The sequence below is a fragment of the Larimichthys crocea genome, chromosome XI, assembly GCF_000972845.2.
Source record: "Larimichthys crocea isolate SSNF chromosome XI, L_crocea_2.0, whole genome shotgun sequence".
NCBI lineage: Eukaryota > Metazoa > Chordata > Actinopteri > Sciaenidae > Larimichthys > Larimichthys crocea.
Window position 1 is genome coordinate 3,930,541 of NC_040021.1, and position 24,557 is coordinate 3,955,097.

The 24,557-nt window shown below is 43.6% G+C and overlaps 1 protein-coding gene across 2 annotated transcripts in view; it reads left to right on the forward strand.

Annotated features, from left to right (window-relative positions):
- ppp2r5a (protein phosphatase 2, regulatory subunit B', alpha isoform) overlaps nucleotides 1–24,557 on the forward strand; it is a 38,584-nt gene that overhangs the window by 9,769 nt on the left and 4,258 nt on the right. The window contains exons 2-10 of one of the 2 annotated variants that reach the window (XM_010746194.3): nucleotides 7,653–7,849; nucleotides 16,026–16,127; nucleotides 16,235–16,327; nucleotides 21,171–21,301; nucleotides 22,801–22,860; nucleotides 23,168–23,276; nucleotides 23,562–23,615; nucleotides 23,805–23,855; nucleotides 23,957–24,076. In XM_010746194.3, coding sequence (XP_010744496.2) covers nucleotides 7,653–7,849; nucleotides 16,026–16,127; nucleotides 16,235–16,327; nucleotides 21,171–21,301; nucleotides 22,801–22,860; nucleotides 23,168–23,276; nucleotides 23,562–23,615; nucleotides 23,805–23,855; nucleotides 23,957–24,076 — 917 coding nt within the window. The remainder of the gene's footprint in view (nucleotides 1–7,652; nucleotides 7,850–16,025; nucleotides 16,128–16,234; nucleotides 16,328–21,170; nucleotides 21,302–22,800; nucleotides 22,861–23,167; nucleotides 23,277–23,561; nucleotides 23,616–23,804; nucleotides 23,856–23,956; nucleotides 24,077–24,557) is intronic. The other variant, XM_019268759.2, reaches the window with a different exon arrangement.

The window sequence follows — 24,557 nt, forward strand, 5'->3', positions numbered from 1 at the left end:
AGGGGTTAACCATTCATACACATTCACGCACCGATGGCACAGCCTTCAGGAGCAATTTAGGGTTCAGTGTCCTGCCCAAGGACTGAAGGGGATCGAACCGCCGATCTTCTTAATAGCGGATGACCCGCTCTATCTCCGCCCCAGTTGTGCCAGCATTATTTTAATGTGCACTCCAAACAAGCCTATAGCATACATGCGGTACCATCTTACCCAACCAGTTCAGCAGCTGCAGTATAACCTACGTACGGCCGTCATGCATTGATGGTCTCATTTAGCCTACAGTCCACTGTCACTTCTGTTTTTTCACAATCCTGCACATATTGAACTTCATACGTCCTTCACTCTGATACCAGGAATGTATGTCTAACAGGGAAGAATGAAATCGCAACTACTGCAGACAACACTGGAGCTTTAATAAGAGCACCTGCAGCACTCAGGGGGCTTTCACTGTCATCTCCTACTGCGAATTGATTGCTGCTGCTCCGGAAGTTACCGCCAAATATTAAATCCTTTTAGTTTCTCCATTTTTCTTTTCTAACAAGAAATGTATTGCTTTTTTGGGGGGGCAGGGGCAATCCTCCCTCCTTCCCTTTTAGCATCCCTCAGGTCTCAATGCTTCACTATGCCAAAATTCTTTCAGAATATGTCAAGGTGGAGGTAAAATATGCATGAGTAATAAATTATAGTTAGCACTAGTCTCTGGATTCAGCCTCCCAGGCAAAACATGCAAGTCAACAAGTCAAGTCAGGTACAACTGGCTGGATCAGCAGACTGCAACCTAAACTTTGGTCTTCTGAACTTAAACTGTCAATAACTTGAAAAACTAGTTGAGCGTTTTGTAGGAAAACTCGTCAGTGCTTCAGGGCTGTAACCGTTCTTTTTACAAGCCAAGGTCAATGACAGTGAAAAGAGCAAAGACGGGTTCATCTGTGACAGCACCCACCTGTCAGTCAAAGCATCCATGCTCTTAATCCTGCATAACTTTAAGCCTTAATATAATGTGAACAGGTGAGTTGTATATAAATTCACCCTCAGTAAAGTTGTCATGAACGGGGAAATTAGCTACAGAGACCAAAACTGTTTTTTGTACCAGGCTGTAAACATGTTTATTTCTGCTGTGAAGTTGGACATTTGAACATGGGGATTTATGGAGAGCCTCAAGTGGACGGTGATGACACACAGCGAAGGGCACAGCTTGGAACTGAACCTTGCAGCAAGGACTGAGACTTCGTACACGGGACGCACACTCTCCCTACTGAGCTGACCAGCGCAGGTTAAAGGTCATCTGTGACTCCGACTTGAGGTTTTTAGTAAAAGATGCATCGTGTTTGTCATCACACCGAACGGCACTGCGGACAAATCCAGCTCAGCTGTGAGACACTGTGCAGCACTAATGCGTCACTGTTCAGAGGTCACCTGACCTGCATACTTTCCTTCAGTTTGTTTTGGTCTCTCTCAGCTCGGCTCCAGTTCTCTGAAATGTTGACGGGCACCAAAAGGGCAGGGATTAGCGTAAAGCAGCCTTTAACGTGGCAAGCCTTGGATTTCTGAGGAAAAATATAAATATGTTTGTCGTATATTTAAAGCGTGAATAGGTCAAGATCGCCAGTGTTTCTACCACCATGGTGATTATTTTTCCATGTCCACACTACAAATCTGTCCTTATAGTGTGTCACAGACTCTGCAGAAACACTCACGACGCTGAGATTTGATACATCCCCGTGTAGTTTGAAAGATGATTATATATCGCGGCAGGAGTTCTTCTTCTGTTTAACCACATTTAGGATTGAAAAAGACACGCCGAGTGCTGTTGCTACCGAACAGTGTAATCAAAATGCAAATCGAGGTCAGACACTTAACTCTAGCTGCACAGCATCAAACTTGTTGTATATTTAATGTGTTCCTAACTCTGCAGCAGTGTACAGGTTTATTATTGCACATTCATTTTTCACACACGAGCCATGTAAAGCTCTGCATGTTGCGTGATCGCCACAAACGCACCCCGTCAGTGATGCATTCCTGTTTTCCACGTCCATGACCGCTGCTGTCTCTCCCTCTCTCTCTCTCTCTCTGTGTGTCGCAGTCGGAAGCAGCAGGCCCGATATTCATCCCGGGCACAACACATCATTCATTAAGGGCAGTCAAACACAGGATGCTTAAATGGAAAGTGGTTGCATAACTGCGGTTATCCGTGACGATGCAGATGTTGTTTGATGCTGAGAAAGCACAACAACATTTCTGAACAAATGGAACAATATAACAGTATTTTAGTTGTAAATCTGCCGCCCTGCATGCATCTGCATTAGATTTGTACACTTTATTTCATGTCTTTCTAATAGACGCCAACCAGAGTTTGGTTCTTTGTTGGGTCCTGGGAACTTCGAGTACATTTTATTCATATTTTCTCAGGTCTGCTGAGAGCTGGCTTTAGTTTTTTTTATTCTTTTGGGCATTAATCGTACACTGTGGGACCTGATCTAGGCAGATTTAGCCTTCTAAATAATCCATCCATCCATTTCCCGTAGCCGCTTATCCTCATCGGGGTCACGGCGGCCAGCTGACTTTGGGCGAGAGGCGGAGTACACCCACACAGCGACAAACAACAACCGTTCGCACTCACATTCACACCTACGGACAAATTGGAGTCACCAATCAACCTGTTAAGTGCACGTCTTTGGACTGTGGGTGGAGGAGGAACCCACGCAGACACGGGGAGGACATGCAAACTCCATGCCGCCCCTTTCCAAAGAATTTCCAGTAAACTGGATTTGTAGAAATGTCTCCTGTTTTCTGTTGTGTATGTGCATGCATCCCTGGTCACATCAGCTTACCTGTGGACGTTTTTCAGATGGACCTCATCGTCTTTCTTGTCACGTCACTTTTCTGACATAAATGACGCTGAAATGGCGTCTGGCAGCTGTAATAATGCTCACCTGTGTTATCGCATCAGTCCTCCGAGCGCCTGCCTGTGTGTCCTGGAGTTCGAAGCATCCCAAACACCTGATCGAACATCTCACTGCGTACTAGACACATGTAATGATGTACTCCGTGCTGGAAAGGTTTCCCACGTGGAATATTGAACACTTCCAACCCATCAGTCAGAGAAATGTGTGCAGTTTAATGCACACGACTTCCTCTTCAACCCCTCTCAAGGCCATGTCATAAGATTTGCATCGTTTTGTAACCCATCCAGTGATACAGCACGTGCGTTTGATGTTTCTCCTCTGGTTCTTCCTTTAATCTCTCACTTTGCAGCACCTTTTTCTTTGTGGTCATAGACGTGAGATCATGTTTCCTGTTTTCGTGCACCAAATCTGCTCTTTATCGTGTGTTTTACAGTGCGCGTCGCTGCAACACCCAAACAAATGCAGTGAAGAGCAAACTGCAGTTTAGTTTGAAATGTAGTTGTTTAAAGTTAGAGTTTAATTTCATTTCAGCAGATCGTCTGGATGTGTAATTATAGGATTTGGAAATAACGGCATTGTACTGTGCAGCCTGCCAAACATGCTTTGTTCTGTAAGTATGGTACTTACCAAACTCCAGCACAGTATTTGTCTCTTAATGACACACCAATGTGGTATTCACTCATTTACAGCGGGCTGAAATACGACCAGCATGAAATGAAACCCTGAAACGTTCTGGCTGAATAGCTTGCACAACGTTTGGTCTCCACATGACGGTGGTCGGCTACATCTAAACTCTGGTGTTGCTAAATCCAGAGCCGACGAGCTGCCGCGTTTCTTTTCTGCCTTGAGAAGTTTTTCATAGAAAAACCGAAAAAGGCTGCAGCGTATTTTAGGACTCCAGTGGGTGTCGTGTGTTTTCTTCTTGGCTCTTAATTCACCAACCAGTAACAAGGTTGAAGTCTGTGGGTGATGACCGCTCACACAAAATGACATTACATTCACTCGGTAGACTTAGTAAAGCGCGTTCAATTATGTGAACGCAACCCCCGAAATTACGGGAATCATCCACCAGATCCATCAAAAGAGCGCGAACCAGTCAAGAAGCGACGCTTCTCGTGTCTGTCATGTGATCGTCTTTGTTCGAAAGGTCAGCGATGAATGGTAAAAGCTGTGATTCAGCTCCTCTCAGTAGAGGCGTTTGTACTCCAAACATACAGTAGTTCAACTGTAGGACACCAACAAATACACACAGTTATTTACTCTAACTCACTCTACAGAATAATTACACATCATGTGCTGTATCACTCTCTCCTTTTTAACCCGACCACTTTCTTACTCTTGTCCGCGCGTGTGGTTATGTAATTACACGTTATTGCATCCAGATAATTGTTTGAGTGCTTCCCGAAGCTTTGTGTGGGATACGGCAGTCAGGCAGATCGCTTCTGTCCAACAACACGTCCTCATCTTACTTCTAATGTCGGCTGGGTTGCGATGCCAAGATTCAACATCACGTGGGAGGAAAGGTCTTTTATTATTCCCTCCTTCGGTTTAACATGATCGTCTGTCGTAGATCTTTGACAGCTTGATTCATTTGGACTTTCTATCCGATCTCTCAAACGGTTTCTTCTTTGTGTTTTTGCATACACATAGCTTCAGAGTTGTAATGGAAATATCTTCCTTCCCTGCTAAGCACCCTGAGGAATTCATGCAGTAATGCATCCACGTCTGTAAAGGCAAAAATAGCTTCACATTGGGAAAAGCATCAACATGTCAGAGACTTAACAGGCCCAGAACATCCCTGCTCTCAGGGGGATGAAAACAACTCCCCGTGAAGAAAAAGAAAATGATTTTTTATTTCTTTTTTAACATACTCTCTGTTTACTTCAAAAGCTCACACAAAACACATTATGAATGTGTGAATATGTAACGGCATGGGAGGCCAAATTTGTCTTCTTACACTTGATCATGAAGGAGGCGAAGAGCTTTAAGGTTACGGATGCCAAATGAAACACCCTGTGCAAATTTCCGATCGTAAAAAACGTACGTATCATATCATTTAGAAGCATATAAACCAGGAAAAATCATAAAATCTGAGCAGGTAAACAAAGTCTGGGGACAAAATGCTTCTGAAACACTCCTGGTGGGGTTTGCAGGTCGCGGCTACGACATGATGGAGACATGTGGTCGCACTGTTAGACGAATACTTCAACATTTTTGGGGACGAAAACTTATACCATATCTTTACAGTCAACCTAGTTAGCCTAGCCTAGCCCATCTTAGATTAGCACAATGCAGAGGGGAAATGGCAAGCACGTCTTTGTTTGTTTCAAACACAGAGGAGCGACAGCTGGTTTCATGTTTTATGGGTCAAGTCTTGACGTCATTGTGAAGTTTGCCTGGAAACCAGCTGAGACTTCAGGAAGGTCGTGCTAAGCCAAGAAATAGTCCGACACATAACTCGACTTTACACCGAGATTTGTGTATGAATTGAACAGACTTTTGTTTCCTGCGTTTGTGATGAGCTAAGCATCTCCTGGCTGTAGTTTTATATGAGACCGGTATTGATCAAGATCGCAAACAAATTCCCTGAAATATGGAACAGTTGAGGTTGTGGTCTTGCTGCCGCGGCTTGTCTTCGAGACTTAAACGTGTACTTTTCACTGAAGACACTGAAGATTTGAGTCCAGCACACCTGTCCAAAGTGATGACACCCAGTGTTACACAACCACATGCCAGTTTATGCACTCGCAGGGAGGAAATGTGAGCCACCCATGTGTCACGGTGATAACAGCACAGTCAGCCCGCAGGGGCATCATGGACCTTCTTTTTTTTTTTCCTTCCCCCCTCTCTTGTTCCAGTTTGGTATTCAGCCTGCCCTTTTGAACGCGGAATACTTTGAGATTCGATACTTTGGAAAATTGGCATTAAAGGCAGAGCAGCGCGCAAACGAGTTAGCTCGGTGTAGTTCCTCTAGGATATTGAGTTCACACGGAGAAGCACGGCAGGGGCCTGACCCGTAAGAGCACTTCGTCAGCTGTCAGCGCCGCTGGAACATTTTCAGTAGGTGTGAAACTCATTGTGAATTTTGCGGCTGTGCCTGACTGTGCGTCGCCCCAGTGCCACGCCGCTTTATGGGTCGTGCCTTTTCAGTTACATAATGTCGCTCAATGAGAAACTCTTGACACTTCTCACCCTGACTCCTCTGACGCAAGGGTGTGCTGCAAAAAGTCATTATTTAGATTAAATCTGTTCATCATTTTGTTCATATTTATAGAGCAAAAAGCAGCAAGTCTGCACGTTTAATTTTGGAACATATGTTCTATGTCACAGGCTTCAACCAGGGGTCCACGACCCCTAAGGCGTCCGCAGAGGTCCTGCAGGGGGTCCGCCAATCTTTGTCATAATAACTGACAATTTTCACCAAAATAATGCTGAATATGAGGAAACTACAAACAGAGGATGGGATGGATCAGTGGACAACTCTTGGCTTTCAATAACCAATAATAATCATGTATTAACTTCTCTCAGTCATAAACACGTATAGGCTAATAACTCAGTATGTAAATAGGTTAATAAGGTGAAATAAAAGTTGAATAAAGTAAATATAAAAGTTATTACAAGCCAAGCTTCAGTATGTGACACCTGTTCTGTTTGTCTCTTGTCCAAGGGGTCCTTGGGCCGAGAGAGGTTGAAGACCCCTGTTCTGTTTGTCTCTTGTCCAAGGGGTCCTTGGGCTGAGAAAGCTTGAAGACTTCTGTTCTATGTCCAACATTATGAAGAAATAAAAGTCCATATACGATCAAATAAACCAATCTTTCCTCTGAACCAGTGTGTCACAATGTCACAATATTATCTTGGGCCAATGTAAGACTGTTGAAGAAATATTCTGGGTCCAAATCCAACTCCTCATTAAAAACCAAATGATTGATCTGAAACTCAAAGCTACTTCCACACAGAAATCCTGAACATGGACACAAGGTCCCCACAGTGTGTCTAAAGCTACCAACCCAAGCCGACGTCTTTGGGTCAATCTTACGTCAGAGTTCAGGTGATCTCTTCCTCGGCTCTGTTACATGTGGATATGTCACCGGCATGCAGACAGATGTTTGGCTAAATTATAAAATCTATGAATCAACTAGCTATTGTAAGTTATAGAAGATATTAAGATGAAGTCGATCACTTTAACGAAGATGTACATCAGCACCTCATCAACACGTGTCATGGATAGTGTCCATATTTGCGTAACCTTTGGACCTTTCCGTGGGCGTGTTGTAAATCAGACCCACTCAGTGTCGGGTCTCCGCTCTGCCATCACAGAGAGAGTCCTGTGTGTGCGCGGCGATGAGCTGCTGCTGCTGCTGCTGCCGTGTTGGGAACAGAACATCACTGTACACCGTGTCACTGTATTTCTGGACCGCTGCCAAATGCTGTTTATAGCTCAGCTTGGGTCAAGTTTGACAGCTCTAATAACCCTGAACGCACTCACAGTCTAATCCATAAAAAGGCTTTACAATCATGACTGAGGCTGTCTCTGTGAGGCAGAATACAGCATTTACTGTGTCTGTTTGTGTAGGACATTGACAGCCGATGTGTCGATCTGTAATTCCTTTAATTGATGGTTCGAGTCGGAGGAACAGTTGCAGCCGTCATCCCCTCTGTAATCTGTCCCCACTGACCGTTAGATTGTGCTTCCTGGTGCATATAAGCAATGACTCAGCGTGTTTCCTTTCTTTTGTCTAATCCCAGATGCCCCGTCGACGGAGCAGCAGGAACTGTTCACCCAGAAGCTCCAGCAGTGCTGCATGCTCTTCGACTTCCTGGACTCCGTGACGGACCTGAAGAGCAAGGAGATCAAGAGGGCCACGCTCAACGAGCTCGTGGACTACGTCTCCACCAACAGAGGGGTGCTGGTGGAGTCCGCGTACCCAGAGATCACTGACATGGTGAGGACACACAAATCTGTTGGTGCTTCTCTGAATTTCTGTGACCTGGAAATGAAACTCTGCATGCAAAGCCCAGAACAACAACAACAGCAACATTATTAAACTGTGTCACTGTGTAACATCCTGTGCACTTGAGCAGGATTAAAAAAACCGAGGCTGATTGTGTGTCTAGACAGGGTGTGCCATGTCAGCAGCGTGCGAGGAATATGTTGGCGTCTTCATACCGAACGTTTTTCACAATGCCAGTTCTGTCTGAGCACCAAATCCACAGTGTAAACACAGGAAGCAAGAGCCCCATATTCTTCTGCGGCGTTACTGACCGAGTACAGGACGACTCGAGGAGAGATCTCTGTCAACTTTCTCCCCAGAACATTTACTTTCTGTGTGTCGTCTCGTGTTAGCTGCTGTTGAAAGCCTACACGTTGACGCCCGCCCCTTTATTTTCTTTTATGACCGAAGCCACGGCAGAGGGAAAAGCGCTGCTGAACTTAATGAAGTTTGAGTAAGTGGTACCCGGAAACCCCAGCGGGAACATTTCAGAAACGTTTAGCCCACCAGACTAAATATGCTTCTACATGTGTAAATATACTACGTAGTTCATTCGTTTTGCTTTTGTCTGTTTTTACGACCGGCAGTTTGCGTGGGGTATTTTATTTTGAAAATCACCAGATTCCTGATGCTGTGTCTGGCTTCCTGTCAGCTCGACGGAAGTTAAAGTTAAAGCCTACACACTATTTTGTTCTTCCAAACTCAGAAGCTTCTGCGTTGCAGCAACAAATCTCAAATCATGAATGAATTATCCCGGAGTCTCGTCACGTTGGCGATAATCAGTCATTATTCTTGACACGGCAGCATATGTTGCAATAACTACGCAAGCGATGCGTATCCGAGCTATTTGTGGTTGTCACTCTCGTCTGGTGTGATGATCGTAATCGGAGTTCTGTCGCCATGAATCACATGTATATTTTTAGAAGTATGGAAACACGTTGGGATTCATCGCATTGTAATAGTTACTAATCAGACAGTCGCCTAGCTGCATGTGAAAGCGATGCAGTACTCCCATGAGTGCAGTCACTGTAAAAGTCAAGCTGCAGCTTAGCGAAGATGCTTGACTCTGCAGGAAACTGCAAAGCGTCTTTGACCCACATGGTATAGGTTTGTGTTGATGGAGCAGGTGCCCCTGAGCAGCCTAGTTTCCTCCCACAGTACAACCATGACTCATGTGCAGCATTTAGAACACAACAGTCCAGGACTGTAGTCGGTGCCGCAGTGATTCACTCCACAGCGCAGATCATCACGACGGATACGAAGGAGCACAAACACAGCTGAGTCAAGGAGTCTTCTGATTATTACAGAAATCCATGTCATGCCTTGTAACCACTGTTGTCTCTTTCAGGTGTTTTATAGGTGATAATATAATATAATATATAATTGCAGAATAATTCAGTTTAAACATTTTTCCCCATAGTTTTGGAGACTGGAGGCCACATCAATAGTTCTTAGTGCACGGACTGCGTGGGTGTCACCAAGGGAACTCGCTATTTCCACTCATGTATCTGAAATACTGTGAAGTGGAATATAAATCGAGGGAGGGCGTGGTGACTGACGCATCACGTCTCAGCCAGTCAGTTTCAGAAACTTGCCAATCGGAGCAGCTCAACAAATGAACAACTTACTTCCCCGGGAAATCATATTGTCGTCTGGCACGCCGTGAAAACACAGCACAGCATATCTGCAGCCAAAGGCAGATGGTGTCGGAGTTTGATTTCATTTTTGCAATGATGTCAGAAATAAATAATAAAACGTGGTAAAGAAGCAACAAACCCACAACATTTTAGTTCGATTTTTCTCCGATATTGCACGTCTGCATCATGTCGTAAAATGTAACCCAGCTGCGTGAAGTCGTGCATCTTTCACCTTTTCACTTGTTGGATTAGTTTAGACCTGGACTGCATGTCGAATGTTGGATGCTGCAGAATAAATAAAAGTTTTCATTGCTGCTGTGAGCTCCAGTTTGCAGCAGCAAGACAAATCAAACATGGAACAGGCGAGCAAATACGAAGTTGACAGCGTCAACAACTTTGATTAAAAGTCAATGTTTGAACTGGAGCAACATCTGTTTAAGATACAGTATGCATCAGCAACATTCTGCACCCTGTTACTGTGCCGGTCCTGCCCTTTAAAGCAACCAGAAAGGGAAAAAAAAACAGCGAGGACGTCACTTCGATTTCATGCGAAGAGTCTGTCAGCCGTGGCTGCTAATAACACCAGAACACCTCACTTTATATCATCCTGATACGCCGTGTTCTTAATGTCTGTGGATTTTTTTCCCTAAATACAAACATTGGACCTCGAGGTAAACACAGGATGGGTATCTGGCATTTTGTGCTCTGTCTGCGACACGGCAGCGTGATTACATTTTTCAACGTGCCAACACAGACAGTAAACGGAGCAGCAAATCCTCGGATGTCAGCGGTCCAAAGTCATAAAAATAAGCGATCAGTTATACTCACACTTAATTTAATCCTGCCGATAAACCACACTGTCCAGAACAAAGGAATGCATGCAGCGGTTCATTTCAAAATCTCGACTGTGTGTGCGCACGAGTAAAATACGCTTTGATCGGAAGCAAAAAAGTGTGTGAGCAACAGGTCGTCCACTGGATAATGAGCTACTTAACATGAAGTAACTCAGCAGCCCATCGTGCATCAGTAACCTAACGGGCTTGGAGTAGTTTAAATTCATGGCTGGTTTTAAATTCAGCGGCCTTTCTTAGTAATCTTGTTTATCTATTCAGGGGGCAGAATGGAGGAACGGGGGTCGAACCCGAGGAGAAAACCCGGGTTCAGTTTTTGAAGCGTCTGTACCCACAGACAGGCTTCTGAATGAGGTTAGACAAATAACAGCTGCACTGTTCAGAAAGCTGCCTTGATAACAGCTCTCCCGGACACTCCATGCTTGGCATCACATGATAATGAAGAGGCGAGTGTTCAAAGTGCGGCCCATTATTCCGCCGCGGCGAGGACTCCTTTGATCACAGAGTACGGGGGGAAAAAAAGCAAAACAAGGTTTCTCATTGATAAAAGAGGTTTTGCCTCCTGTCATCTGAGGATATGAGACAGTTTTGACTGACTTCTTCCTGCTTGTGAGTGAAAATCCTGCAGAGTTCGAGGAAAAAGAGCACCCGTGTTCTGTAATTCCACTTTTATTTGCTTTAATTCCCACCTTTTTTTTTTTTATCCTATCCGCTAATGCTGCACTCAGTTCTTGCACTTTATCTCACCCCCTCACCCCTCTCCTCTCATCCTCGTGTGTTGCTAGGTGTTGGTTGCCACTAGTGTCACCCTCAGTTGAAGCTGCAGCCTCCCTTGTCATCGGCGAGCGTGCACTGGTTTCACTTAGTCACTCAGGATCCTCCTACGTCGCTTTCACACTCAATCACTGTTTCCCCTCGCATGAACATTTCTCACGCGCTTACCGCGTTTGTTTTCCCCTGTTTTGTCCAACTTCTAGTGACTGAGAGATTTTAATTAAGCGTGCCAGATGCGAGGTGGAGTTATCTAATTCACCGGCAGTTTTAATTGGAACTTATTATCAATGCAAAGCAGCGTGGGTGGAGCAGTTAGCGCCGTCGCCTCACAACAAGAAGGTGTCTGCGTGGGTTTCCTCCCGCAGTCCTAAGACATGCAGGTTAACAGGTTATTGGCAACTCTAAATTGCCCGTAGGTGTGAATGTGAGTGTGAATGAATTTTTCTCGATGTGTCGGCCGTGTGACGAACTGACAACTCCTTCAGGGTGTCGTCGTCCCCCGCCCAATCGCCCGATGTCAGCTGGGCTCGGCTCCTGCAAAGGTTACACAGTTAATGAGCAGACATTAACATTTCAGAACTACAGTTCCCATAATTTACCAAGTATGTCATTAACGGTAAACTAGCACAGTTGAAGCTCGCTGAATTAGCAGTTTCCTGTAACACTGATTTATACTCCTTTTTATTTATCATTTCTAATTTATGGATGTTTATGAAACATCAGAGATGATGATATCTCTGTGAAGAAGACGTGTGTTGCTTCTATCGGCATCAGCCGATGTTTTCGGGGCTTCCCGGTGTAGCCTACGGACATCCAGGCCAAGACTTCCTCTGCAGTCCGATTAGCAATTTTGATTTGTGCGATTCATTTCTACAAACAGATTCATATGAATGCACATAAATTATAGAGATAAAACATAATAAAAAAGCTAAATTGTCGCCGCTCGCCGCACAGACTCTTTACCTCGATTCGATACCAAAAAGAAATCCTTTGGTCCCTCGCCTACTGATTCTGTATTCATATGCAGATATCTGTTTATGGAGATTATGACTTGAAGAACGAGTGTTTGACGGATGAAGTGCAACAATCAGACACTAAATGTTTCAAAGTACCTTAATTGCCTTCATGGGTTGTGTCATTGCTGCTGCTCCATCTGATGAGCGAGTCAGATCAGCACGTCACACGACAACAACTAACTCTCTGTTCTAAGAACATCAGCCAGCAGTTCTGTGCTATTAAATATGATCATAATTAAACGATACTTTAACCTTACTGGCACTATCAGGCTCCATGTGGCTCAGGTTCTGCCCCACCATTCGGCCTCGGGCATCATCAGATGAGGCGATGCCACCACCACCGAGGGCGTCTCGCCTGGCAACCCGCTCCGTGACTCATCTAATTCCAGGCTCCAGCCAATGATGCGCCTCACACCAGAGAAAGCAAAGCAGTTACGCCACAGAGAGCTCATAGAGGTGGCACGCTGATTATTATTCATCTGCCTCATTATCAGCATCTGCATAAATCTCCATATTCTGCAGATGATGATGATGAGGTAAAAGCCATTACTGGTTTAGAAGGGTGGTCACTCTTCACGTTGGGGACCTGTGGTGCATCCTCACATCAGGGGGGATCAGGACTGTTGCTATGATACATGTCGAGCAAAGAAACTGTAAACTTGTATCATCAGACTGAGGTCTTCTCACATGAACCTGCATTCAATCAACAGGAGATTAATCTGCAATAATTATTAATGAATGTTTCATGTGAAGATTTACTGATTTTCTTCATCTTCTATGATTAAAAAAAATTAACGATTTAAGGCATCAACACGACAGGCATCCATTGTTTTCTAGTATTTTAGACACTAAGTGCCGAATCGTTGAATAGTCACGGCGCTCACAGCTGATTATAATAACTTTAAGATGTATTTGTGGGTGTGTGAACGCTTGTTTGTGCAACTTTTATAGACGAGTTGTCAAAAGTGCTCCTGAAAGCAAAAACAGCAGCAGGAAATGAAACCGATGAAAACATGCGGGGCAGTCAACAGGTTCTCTGGCTACAAAATGGTCGAGATGTTGGACGCGAGCGAGCTCGCTCCTTCCAGATGGCGTCGGAGCGGCTCAGAAACAGCTGCACAACAAGACCGTCAGACTCTAAAATAACAGGAAGGACACAAACAGGCAAATAACAGCTCAGTGCAACAGTGGCGAGCTGAAGGGTATCTCTGAATGCATGAGGCTCGTTCAACCTTGAAGGGGATGGGCTACAGCAGCAGCAGCAGAGAGGGGGGGGGTGCCATTCCTTTCAGCTCATAACAAGATCAGGCTAACGTGGTCATGTGAAAACAGAAACCACATCGTCTGAATGTTACAGCGACGAAGCGTTGTTGCTGACTACGTCACAGAGCGCTCATCAGGAATATTACAGTGAGAGTCCTGCACTGAGTGTGATGATATCAAGTCAGTCTTTAAAATTTTAAAGGAACAAACACACCTGTGTAGTTATAGGGAGGCCATTACCGCTTTTCACTATTAACCATCTCAAAAATCAAACTCAGACAAACAAAAAATGCTTCAGACTGAATCTATGACCGTTGAATTGGAGGTCTTTGCATCAGGTTTTGTGGCCAAAGTGTAACAAAAATAAAAGTTTGATCTCAGTTATATTGACCTCCACAATGAGCATCCATTGAGGTTTCGACTGTCTAAAGAACGGACAGCATATATGTCGACATCACCTGTAGGTTTCTAAAGACACGTTTTGGAGCTCAGCATCTGTGGATGTTGGTAGTCCTGCCTCCTGGAAGAAGCAGGATTACCAACATGGTCAGGGCAGATAAAGAAAATTCCTTTTTTTTTCTTTGAATTACTAAATTCCTCAAAGCCTCTAGTCTTCCAAAATGATTTAACTAAAACAGAAATAAAGGAGGAATAAACATGAAGAGCTTTGTTTTCATGGGGGCGTACACAAGTCAGAATAGGTTGCTGTAACTCTGATCCTACTGCCGCATGAATAAAAAACTCGGAGCAGCAGAGAAGACGAGGATATGTGGTTAGAAAAATAACACCGGACTCATTTACATCAAGATGAAGCAAGCTTGTTTACTGCTTTGAATGATTTCTTACATATTTGGGATAAAACTGCAGTCGCACTGTTCCTTGATGATGAACACTGAAAGCGATGACTGGCTGCAGGCTTGTAGAATAGCGTCCTTTTTTGCTTTTTACACTTTCCGTCCGTGACATTTCTGCAAGCTCGTTCAGAAAATAACACTCCCGTGTTCTGTGAGTTTCTGCAGCGTGTCAGATTTTCGGGACACTGTCAGGTTCAAACTTCCTTTGCTGCCTTTCCTCTCCCATTAGTGTCATTTTGATTTTCCAGCTGCCAATAAGTAATTTGATGTTGTCTTTATCGCTTCAGCATGAGAGCGTGCACCCAGCCACATAATGCCAGCTTTCCCAGCTCCCCACCACTATGTGTGTCACTCTCAAATTCACCCTTGCTAAAAATAACAAGGTGGGATAGAGGTGGCGGTGACCTGTCTGCAGCGATTGTCTTCGGCACAGAATTAATACAGGGGGGGTTTGCCGCAAGATCTCTCTCTCTCTCCATCCAGCTTCTCTGTGATTTGTCGGCGTTATCAAACATGCTCAGGAATAGTTGTTCTTCACGTTCACATGCGTTTGCATCCGATTCCTCTTAGCTCGCAACGCCACTCTCGGACAAATCGGCACTTATTATTCCCTCCAACTTTTCAGTTTTGATGGATTACATTTCACGCCCGATTTGAGTCTCATCTCGACCACTTGTAATCAAATTTAGCTTTTCCCGCCCACATCTGCGGGAACAGCTGCTCGTCACATAAAAACCTGTCCCCACAGTGTCTGTTGGGTACTTTGCTTCAAGTGCAAACTCACTAACCTTGTCTGTTGTTTGGCGTGTTGTCAAATTAATTTTTAACCAAAGTTATTGCAAGGTTTGTCAGGCTATAAGCGCGCCGTCCAAATTCATTCACAGTACGCCGCATGCTCTATATAAAAAGTGGCAGTTGTTGAGTAATGCTACAAAGAGCGGCGTCTAATAAAACGAGCTGACAGTATAAAGAATGGACAGCGTACGCGTGACATCACCCACAGATTTCTGAAGAGCGGTATTGAAGCTCAAAATCATGTTGGCAGTTCTTCCTCTTACGCCTCCTGACTAATCTAAAAATTGGCAAAGACGTGGAATAAAAAGCCTGGTTGCTCAAACAAGCCATCTGTAACGACACCTACCTGTCAATCAAAGTGTCCACGCTCTTAATCCTGCGTAACTTTAAGCCTTAATATAATGTGAACAGGTGAGTTGTATATAAATTCACCCTCAGTACAGTTGTCATGAACGGGGAAATTAGCTACAGAGACCAAAACTGTTTTTTGTACCAGGCTGTAAACATGTTTATTTGTGCTGTCTAACATGGGGACTTATGGAGACTGACTCACTTCTGGAGCCAGCCTCAAGTGGACGTTTGAGGAACTGCAGTTTCTGTCACAATCAGGGAGGTTGCCACTTGATGTGGACCTCTGGAAACTAAATACAATTTGCTGAAACTGGACAACATTCGTCACTAATGTTTGTCACAGGCATGCAGTGGTTCTGTTAATATAGCCGAGTAATAATCAGATGGTTTCATTAGCAGTTTGTTCTTTTATTATTATCAGCATTCTGCTCATCATCTCCATTTGTGTTTAACTAAAAGCTCACACGTTAATTATCTGTGACTAACCATCTATTATCTTGTTGCGTCTCCTCCCATCTCTCTCCCTGGAGCTCAGCCCTTTTTTTAAAAATTGTTTTTATTAATAAGACTCTTCCTTCCTCCTCCAGATCTGCACCAATATATTCCGGACTCTTCCACCAAGTGACAACCCAGATTTCGACCCAGAGGAGGACGAACCTACTCTAGAGGCTTCCTGGCCTCACATTCAAGTAAGGATCAGATACCGTCCAGACGTTCATCCTTAAGATAATCATCGTAGTAGTTATAATGTGCATATTTCTTTTTAATTTTTAAAAATATTTCCTTTATCTTGCAGCTGGTCTACGAGTTTCTCCTGCGCTTTCTAGAGAATCCGGACTTCCAGCCGAGCATTGCAAAGCGCTACATCGATCAGAAGTTTGTTCTGCAGGTAGAAAAATACAAACATTATTCTGTATACAACAGCAGTGTAGTTATATAGTTATATAATAGTTTGTGTGTGTACACTTTAACACCTAAATCACTGCAGATCTGAGAAACAGCAAGAACACACTGTCCCCCTTAAATTTATAATACATAATAACAAATATTGTGTTTGCTGTTTTGGTAATTAGTGTGATAATTGTATGTTTGAGGACAGCTCTAGATGAGTATGTTGTGACAGCTCTAGTGCTCCAACTAACAATTATTTTCATCTATTAACCCACAGATTATTCTCTCTCAGTTGTTTGGAGTAAAAAATATCAGAAAATTGAGAGAGAACAAGCTTTCACGAGTCCTCTGTGATGATGATGATAATAACCTTATTTATATAGCACCTTTTAAAAAAAACGGAGTTCACAAAGTGTTTTTCCGAGCAGCAGATCTAACAGAAGGCCACACAGGATCCAGAGAAATAAAAACAGGTTCAGAGATGATAAAATAAGTGATAAAAAGACTCAATTAAATAAAAGATTAAAAGATGAGAAGATAGAAGTATGAAAAAAAAAGAATAAACGATAAAAAAGTGATAATTTCAAATATTGTTTTCATCCAAAAACCCAAAGATAATTTGACAATCTTTGAGTTCACATAAGCTGTTCGCTGTTGGCGGTCACAAACAGAATCTTTAATGTGGTGAACACCATAGCAGTAATTACCAACACATTGTTGTTGTGTTATTGGAGCTCAACAACCCCAGGGTCTGATTAGCTGGCTGAGTCAAACCATTAATGCTTTGTAGCCCGGCTGCCTCTGTCCTGACTCGGTTACCCACCTACTGCAGGAATGCTTCATTTCTCTAGAGGCAGCAGCTAACGGGGTACCACAGGGCCCAGGAATGTTGGCCAGGGCCACATCCGAGGTGCCTGTACCGACTTTCCATGATGTGAGTGTGTGTCGTGGGGGAGCTTTAAATAGCCGCCCGTTGTTTACTCTTCAGGTTGAGAGTTGGAGCAGAGGGAAAGAAGAAGGCCGCAGTGGTTTGGTTTCATTTCAGTTCTGATAACACACGCAGCCTCAGAGCAGGTCTTCAAATAGCCCCCTGAGACGTATACGTTCACTATAGAGGTCAGAGCATGAACGCAGCCAACCAGGCTAAGCTTCCCTGGAGGAGGCAGAGGTTCAGTGGTCTGCTCAAGGGCGTTCTGACAGGGAAGGAAACATTTTCTGTTGGAGACGAGGTAGTATGGAGGGGGGGGCCTTGTTAGGTATGTTTTTTTTAGACTCAACATACCTCAAACACATCCTCAAAGACAAACCCATTCATTATTAGTGCATAGATGACACTATTATCTTCCACCAAACTACTGTCACGTACTTTGTCCTAAAGAAACCGTTCAAACATCACAACGTTCAGCTCATTTAGGACATAACGGCTCCTATTTTAATCATTCATACCTTTCACACTATTTAAAATATTCAACTTTTTCCACATTCAAATTTTACATTAAAATGAATGGAACAAACTTCAAATCTTCCTCCAAACCTTCATTCACTTCCACTGCTTCTATTTTATTCATATTTTCAGCCACAGACATTCAAACTTTAAAACAGTATTCTACAATATTTCACACTTTATTTCACCATTCTGCTGTTTCTCAGCTCGTTTCACATTTTTGCATCAGGCGTTTCAGCAGAAGGCGTCCACACTGCATTTTCTGCAGGAAATGCATTTTTCTAGTTGATATTTGACGTTTGTGTATCCAAGGTGCAGACGCCCCCTTTTCTTTTGAAATGGGTGTGGAGTGATACAAACATCCAACGTAGCAGCTCAGTGTGCACAGCGCTGATTTAGTGCTTTGTGAAGCTGTGTACCTGTTATGCGTCCTTCAGATCAACACTTTTCTCCCCTGCTCACTAGTTAACACCACGTTTCGTTCCTTGAATGCGTGACTTTAAAACTTCTCGCCGCTGTGGTGCCACTGGATCGTCTGCTGCAGAAAACAGCCCGCGACATGGGAAAACAACCATATGTGGAGCTAGGAGCCGAACATGCGGTCGGACACGTGGTCGGAGTGTGTTTTTGTATCTAAAATGTTACGGTGTGTGTTTGTTTGGTGTGAGAGAAGCTTCGATATGAAGTGTTTGATGCATTTAAATCCATAACTGATTCAAAAAGGAGTTTGTTTGCAGCTGTGAGAGACAAACTGTAGCATGAATATAGCAGGACCGATCGACCACACATCACATATCACTGTATGTTGCTCCGTCCGCTCGTGATCATGCAGATTAAATGTGATATTGTGCAGCCAGTGTCAGATGGAGCCCCGGGTTTTATATGTAAATAGGAAGCTGCTGTTTGCTTGAGCGTCACTGTGCAGTCAGGATTTTAAACAGCACTCACGTGGTCACACAGGGCATTACTAATATAGCTTCACAGTGGATGATTTTTTTTATCAGAACTATGGAGCAAACACAGACGAGGGTTTCTTCTGATTTTCATCAGCCATAAAGGAGAATCCTGAACAATCAAATTGCCTTTATGATTGTTCCTAACATGTATATAATGATTATTGTTCTGTCATACTGTGACGACTGCTTTACTCAGGGACGTGCACTAAACTCCAGTCCTAATGTAGCTGACTGTGATTGAATATTGACGTTTCTCCGGCACCTTTTGTTTCCTAACAAAGCCAGCGTCTGTATCCAGTCCCATCCTCATCGATCACCTTCAGTGCAGCTGCATGTTTTCTGTCCGATCAGTACAAACGTCTTATTTTAATCAGCTTATTTTATTTTGTCCTCCTTCCCTCCTCGTCCATGTATCACTTTCACGAGGCGATCCGTTTGGGCCCGAGACTGTAAGATGTCAGAAAACAGTGAAAAGTCATCACGAGTTCCCAGAACCGGAGGCGATGTCTTCAGAATGCTTTATGTGTCAGAATAAGAGTCCGTGACACATAGGTATTTATTTTACAGTGATAGAAAACAGGCACACGCAGCTAATCCTCACATTTTACAGGCTGTGACCAGAAAGTGTTTGACATTTGTGCTATGATAAATAACTCAAACAAAAAGGTGGAAACAGTGCTCTTGATTTTTGTGTATTAATTGATTTGATGGAGGTAATAAATAAATACATTTACATCATTATTTACATCAAGATATTTTAAATTTGAGTAAATGTTGGTTCATCCTTTCGATGGAAAAATACAATATTTATTAAAGTAGTGCATGACACACGTGGACAGGTCGATGTTTTTCTAACTTTTTTATACCACTGGTTCTCAAACTGTGGTTCGTGTACCACTGGTGGTACTTGGAGGAATCTCTGTTTCAATATCAGCCTGATGATGATGGAGCGCTCGAACATCCATGATTAGATACGAGCTGAAAATGTGACAGTAACATAGTGAGTGGAGGTGAAATGAAATGCTCCAAAGTGTGGATCAGGAGGACACCATGTCCACCACATCAGCTGACTGTTAAACAGCAGTTAACAATAAATGATCTTCTTATTAAGAATAAACCTCCACTGTGAACTGTCTGTACAAACTAACATGTCATGATGGTGGTAATATTTTCTGAGGTGGTACGCTGCATGAACAGTTTTAAAAACAAGTAGTTTATTCTTATCAAGACTCTTATTTATCGTTGACTGTTGAAGTACCAGAGCTGGTGCGGCGTTAAAGGTTCATTTTACCTTCACTTACTTATGTTGCCGTCACATTTGAATGTTTAATTTCATGAACGTGAATACATATCAGAGCGATACCGAAACAGAACATTACAGTAAATATGTAATAAACATAATATATAGAAATAAACAGTTCTGATTCTTTCATTTCAAAATGTTGTAGATGGTTTGATATGAATTAATTCAATTGATTTATTAGAGATTCCTTCTAGCACCACCACAGGAAGGTCGCGTCCCATCAGTGGAAACCCATAACATAAATCTTTCAGTTATAACTTTAATGTAGTGACACTGTTCAAACATTTCCTCTGCATCATTTTGTTGTCATGTACCAGGCGACATGTTTACTGATGAATGAACTACACATGAAAAACCTTGAAACCCATCGACGTGTCGCCTTTGTGCAAACCTCCAGCTGCTACGTTAGAAATAAACGAGTTGCAGCGTTTAACTCTCGGGGTTTTTATGTGTGTGCATCAGCGCAGTGCAGGAGAAGGACGTGTGTCCATGATGAAACCCTTTCCTGGATGTACGACAGGTTTAAAAATAGACAGCTGTCACCGAGGTGCTGTCGGTACGCTGGTGGAAGATAAAAAAACCGAGCCGACTCGAGCCTGAAAAAGGCTCCTTCAGAACTCGACGGCGCAACAGTATTGTAATGATGACTCATCGTATGTTGCTGGAAATAGCCGTTAAATGCCAGAGTCTTCAAATCTATTTACAAGACAGTGTATTCAGGGACTCACACTTCATAATCGTTATATAAGATGTTAGTAGCTGGTAAGGCATGACTTGAGTCATGCTTATTTGCACAGGCTGCCAGGCCTGGTAGTAAAGGCAGTTTGTAGTTTGTAATAATATCATCACTTGAGGCGAACCAGCGGTGATTAATTCACAATGAATAATCACAGCACGAGAGGAGAGTCAGGTTCAAAATGAACACCTGACTGAAAACGCAGGTGTGGTTGGAGACACTGTCGAGATGACACAAACATTAAGATCATCCAAAAATGTTCCTGCTGTGGCTTGTTTACTTTTTCCTCCGCAGACACCTCGGCCTGTAGGCCAGCTCTCGTTTTCACTGCACTTCCCTCAAACCATCTTCTCCACTCTTTGATCAAAGCGTGTCTGTCTCGTTCTCTGTTCGTCCTTCCAGCTGCTGGAGCTGTTCGACAGCGAGGACCCGAGGGAGAGAGACTTCCTGAAGACCATCCTGCATCGGATTTACGGAAAGTTTCTGGGATTGCGGGCTTTCATCAGGAAGCAGATTAACAACATTTTCTTGCGGTGAGTGAAACGTCACACTTCGATGTTTTGTCACGTGCTCGTCCTTTATTTAACCAGGTGATGTCGACTTCAGAGAGACTTCATCAAAACATACGAACAAACACGCGTCTGTTTCAAGAGTACGTCTGAGTTTTGTTCACGAAAAATTGGAAAAACAAATTCGAAAATGACCTTCAGTCTCGAGATCCCAACACCTGTTTCCTTTCATTTTTCACCTGTCAACAGCCCGTTTAAATAGGAAGCTGAAAAAGTTATGCCGCTTTGTAGCCAGTGGTTTATAGACACACAAGCTCACTGAAATATCTGAGTGTAAAGTGTCTTCAGGATGGCACCAAAAGTCCGGTTGGAGGTTCCCACAGAAACCTTTTCCAGGACGAACTCCGAAACGAAACCTGCATTTCAACCAGAGCGGCCAGACACTAAATTTAGTACAACAGCTCTGGGTGCCAAGAAGTCCTTTCTCTCCAGGCGAGGTAGATTCCAAAGATTCAGGAACAATCGCCCATCGACTTCATTCAAACAACTAGGAACAGGCAGGACAAAGGGTTGCAACGAGGTTACAATGTCCGCTTCCTTCCTGTTTAAAAAAAAAGAAAAGAAAGAAAGAAAGTGTGAATGAACAGAGAGAGTGAGACGTGGTCGAAAGAAAATTAACAACAAAGTTTGTGTAGTTTTCTTGTCAGATGCTTTCTTTTCTACCTCTGCAAGTCATGCAGCAATAAATACAAACACGATGATGGTCTAATCTTCACGGGTCTAAAGGCTTTTTAGTTTCCTCCTCCCTCCTGCGGCTCAATCATTCCTGGAACTATTTGTCCAAAAAGCGCTTTTACTGAGAAATCAGAAGCAGGTTCAGGAATTTGTTTTGACGGAGCATTGAAGCACTTTCTAACTCTGTTTACGTTCAAGGCACGACCGGCCGTCGAATTCACAGAAACATAGAATCATTACGAGCATTACGGACTCAGATTTTTAGATTTTAGCCATCTCGTTACACGAGGCACAAACGGACTCATCCAACCGGCCTGAAACAGAGACGAAGAAGAAGAAGAGCGTTCAGATGGAGGCATCAGATATTCTCGACAGCAGTGTTTGGATTCTGCCGCCTCCTGTTGCCGCGTTACAATGGCCTCTAGATGATTGAGACAGGGGGGCACTTGATGTCGTTTCCAACAGGCAAGGTGGCAAAACGGGTGCACCCACTTTGACCATCTGTCACCGAGAATAAAAATAGTGCTACAGTTGTCAGGCTCCGTCTCTACATACCACGGGAGCGCAGCTAGAAGGAAACGGGTTAGCAAACAGAGCAGGTTGATGATGTAGGGATCCACTAACGATTTATCGACTTCATATAAACGAGATGAGAGTTTTAAGAATCATGTGACAAATCAGAGCGATGATATTTAAAAGGGAGCAGCTTGAGTCAGATGTGTGGCCTGTTTTCTGTGATGAGTTTCGGGCTCATGCACTTAATATAATAATTTCTGTCGTTGTTGCAGGTTTATTTATGAAACGGAGCACTTCAACGGAGTTGCTGAGCTGCTGGAAATCCTGGGAAGGTGAGTAATGACATCACGTGGTCACGTGTAAACAAAACTTCATCACAACACACGCAGAGGACGGTGAACACGGCAGGTTGTAGGCAGTCCCAAATATTCATTTAGCGTCACTGAGGTTGATTTTGAAAAGACGTGATCGTCAGTATGACAGAAGCCTCGTGGAGGAAGTCACCTGTGTCCAACGACTCGCTGAGACTCTCTCTAAACTCTTTCCCGCCTCAGAATCTGAATTTATTCACCGTGTGCTCTCAGTATTCAGTTTGTGCAGCTGTCCTCACGTCGTCTTGTTGTTTTTCTCCGTTTACAGCATCATCAACGGGTTCGCGTTGCCTCTGAAGGCAGAGCACAAGCAGTTCCTCATGAAGGTGCTCATCCCGTTACACACGGCTAAAGCGCTGTCCCTTTTCCATGCACAGGTAGGAGAAACTGTCTTAACTACATCATCTGGTTTAAGATATTAACGTTCGTCTCTGCAGGAGAGCTCTGCTATGATGTAATCTCTGTACTGTAGCGCCTCCTGGTGGCTCAGACGTGGACCTGCACCGGTTCAATGATTATTAGAGTGTGTTTAACAGTTAGAAACTAGTAAAACTGCAGATTCTCACACCAGACACATAGTTATATGTGTATTCTGTGTGGTGCAGTGTTTGTTCGGTGCATTTTTTGGGTACATTTACTGTTTTTTGTTATCTGTCCCTCAGCTGGCCTACTGTGTGGTCCAGTTCCTGGAGAAGGATCCTACACTCACTGAACCGGTACTTTAATTTAAACAAATCATTCCTTGAGCATTCCTCCCACTTTACAGCCGAAAGCTTCGAGCACTAAATTAGTCTTACACTGCAGAGACATTTATAGCCGGTTTGCCAGCAACCGCCCACACAAACGGTTTCTTTCTGACACTGGAGAGAAATTCTCATGAAATTCTCTCTGCGTTGTTTGTGCAGGTGATTCGTGGGCTGCTGAAGTTTTGGCCTAAAACCTGCAGCCAGAAAGAGGTACAGCGTCTATAAATACACTTCACACCTAACCAGCAGTTAACGACGACGTCCTCGCGTTGATTTTCCTCTTCATGTTTTGCTCCTCTCGTCTAAATCAGGTCATGTTCCTGGGTGAAATCGAGGAGATCCTCGACGTCATCGAGCCGACGCAATTCAAGAAAATCCAGGAGCCGCTCTTCAAGCAGATTTCTAGATGTGTGGCCAATCCGCACTTTCAGGTAAGACGCAAACAGTGACGTCGTAAATGTTCGTCCATTCAGAGATGACGGGAGGTTCGTAGGGACGTCCACGTGTGCACTCGAACAATCCGAACAGCTTCTGCTGCTTTGATAATGAAGTCTAACGACGCAAAATATTCATAAATACATAAAACGGAAAGAGCATTTACAAATGAACTGCACTTGTGAGTCATTTTAAGGTTCTTTTACTTTATTATCTCCATTTAATTTTGCTTTATTCTTCCATTCCACCACATTTCAAGGTATCTTCATCATCCCCAAGGGGCAAAAACACAAACAACTAAAGTAAATGAACACTAAATACGTGCCACAAAACAACTGTGTGTACACCTCACGTGGAGCTCTTAAGAAGGCCGACGGCAGCAGGGACAAAGGAGTGTTTGTGTGTTTGTCCTACATTTGGTTAGACCATATCTGCAGCAGTTGTTTTTAAAAGTGAGAGACTCGAACCAGCTCACAA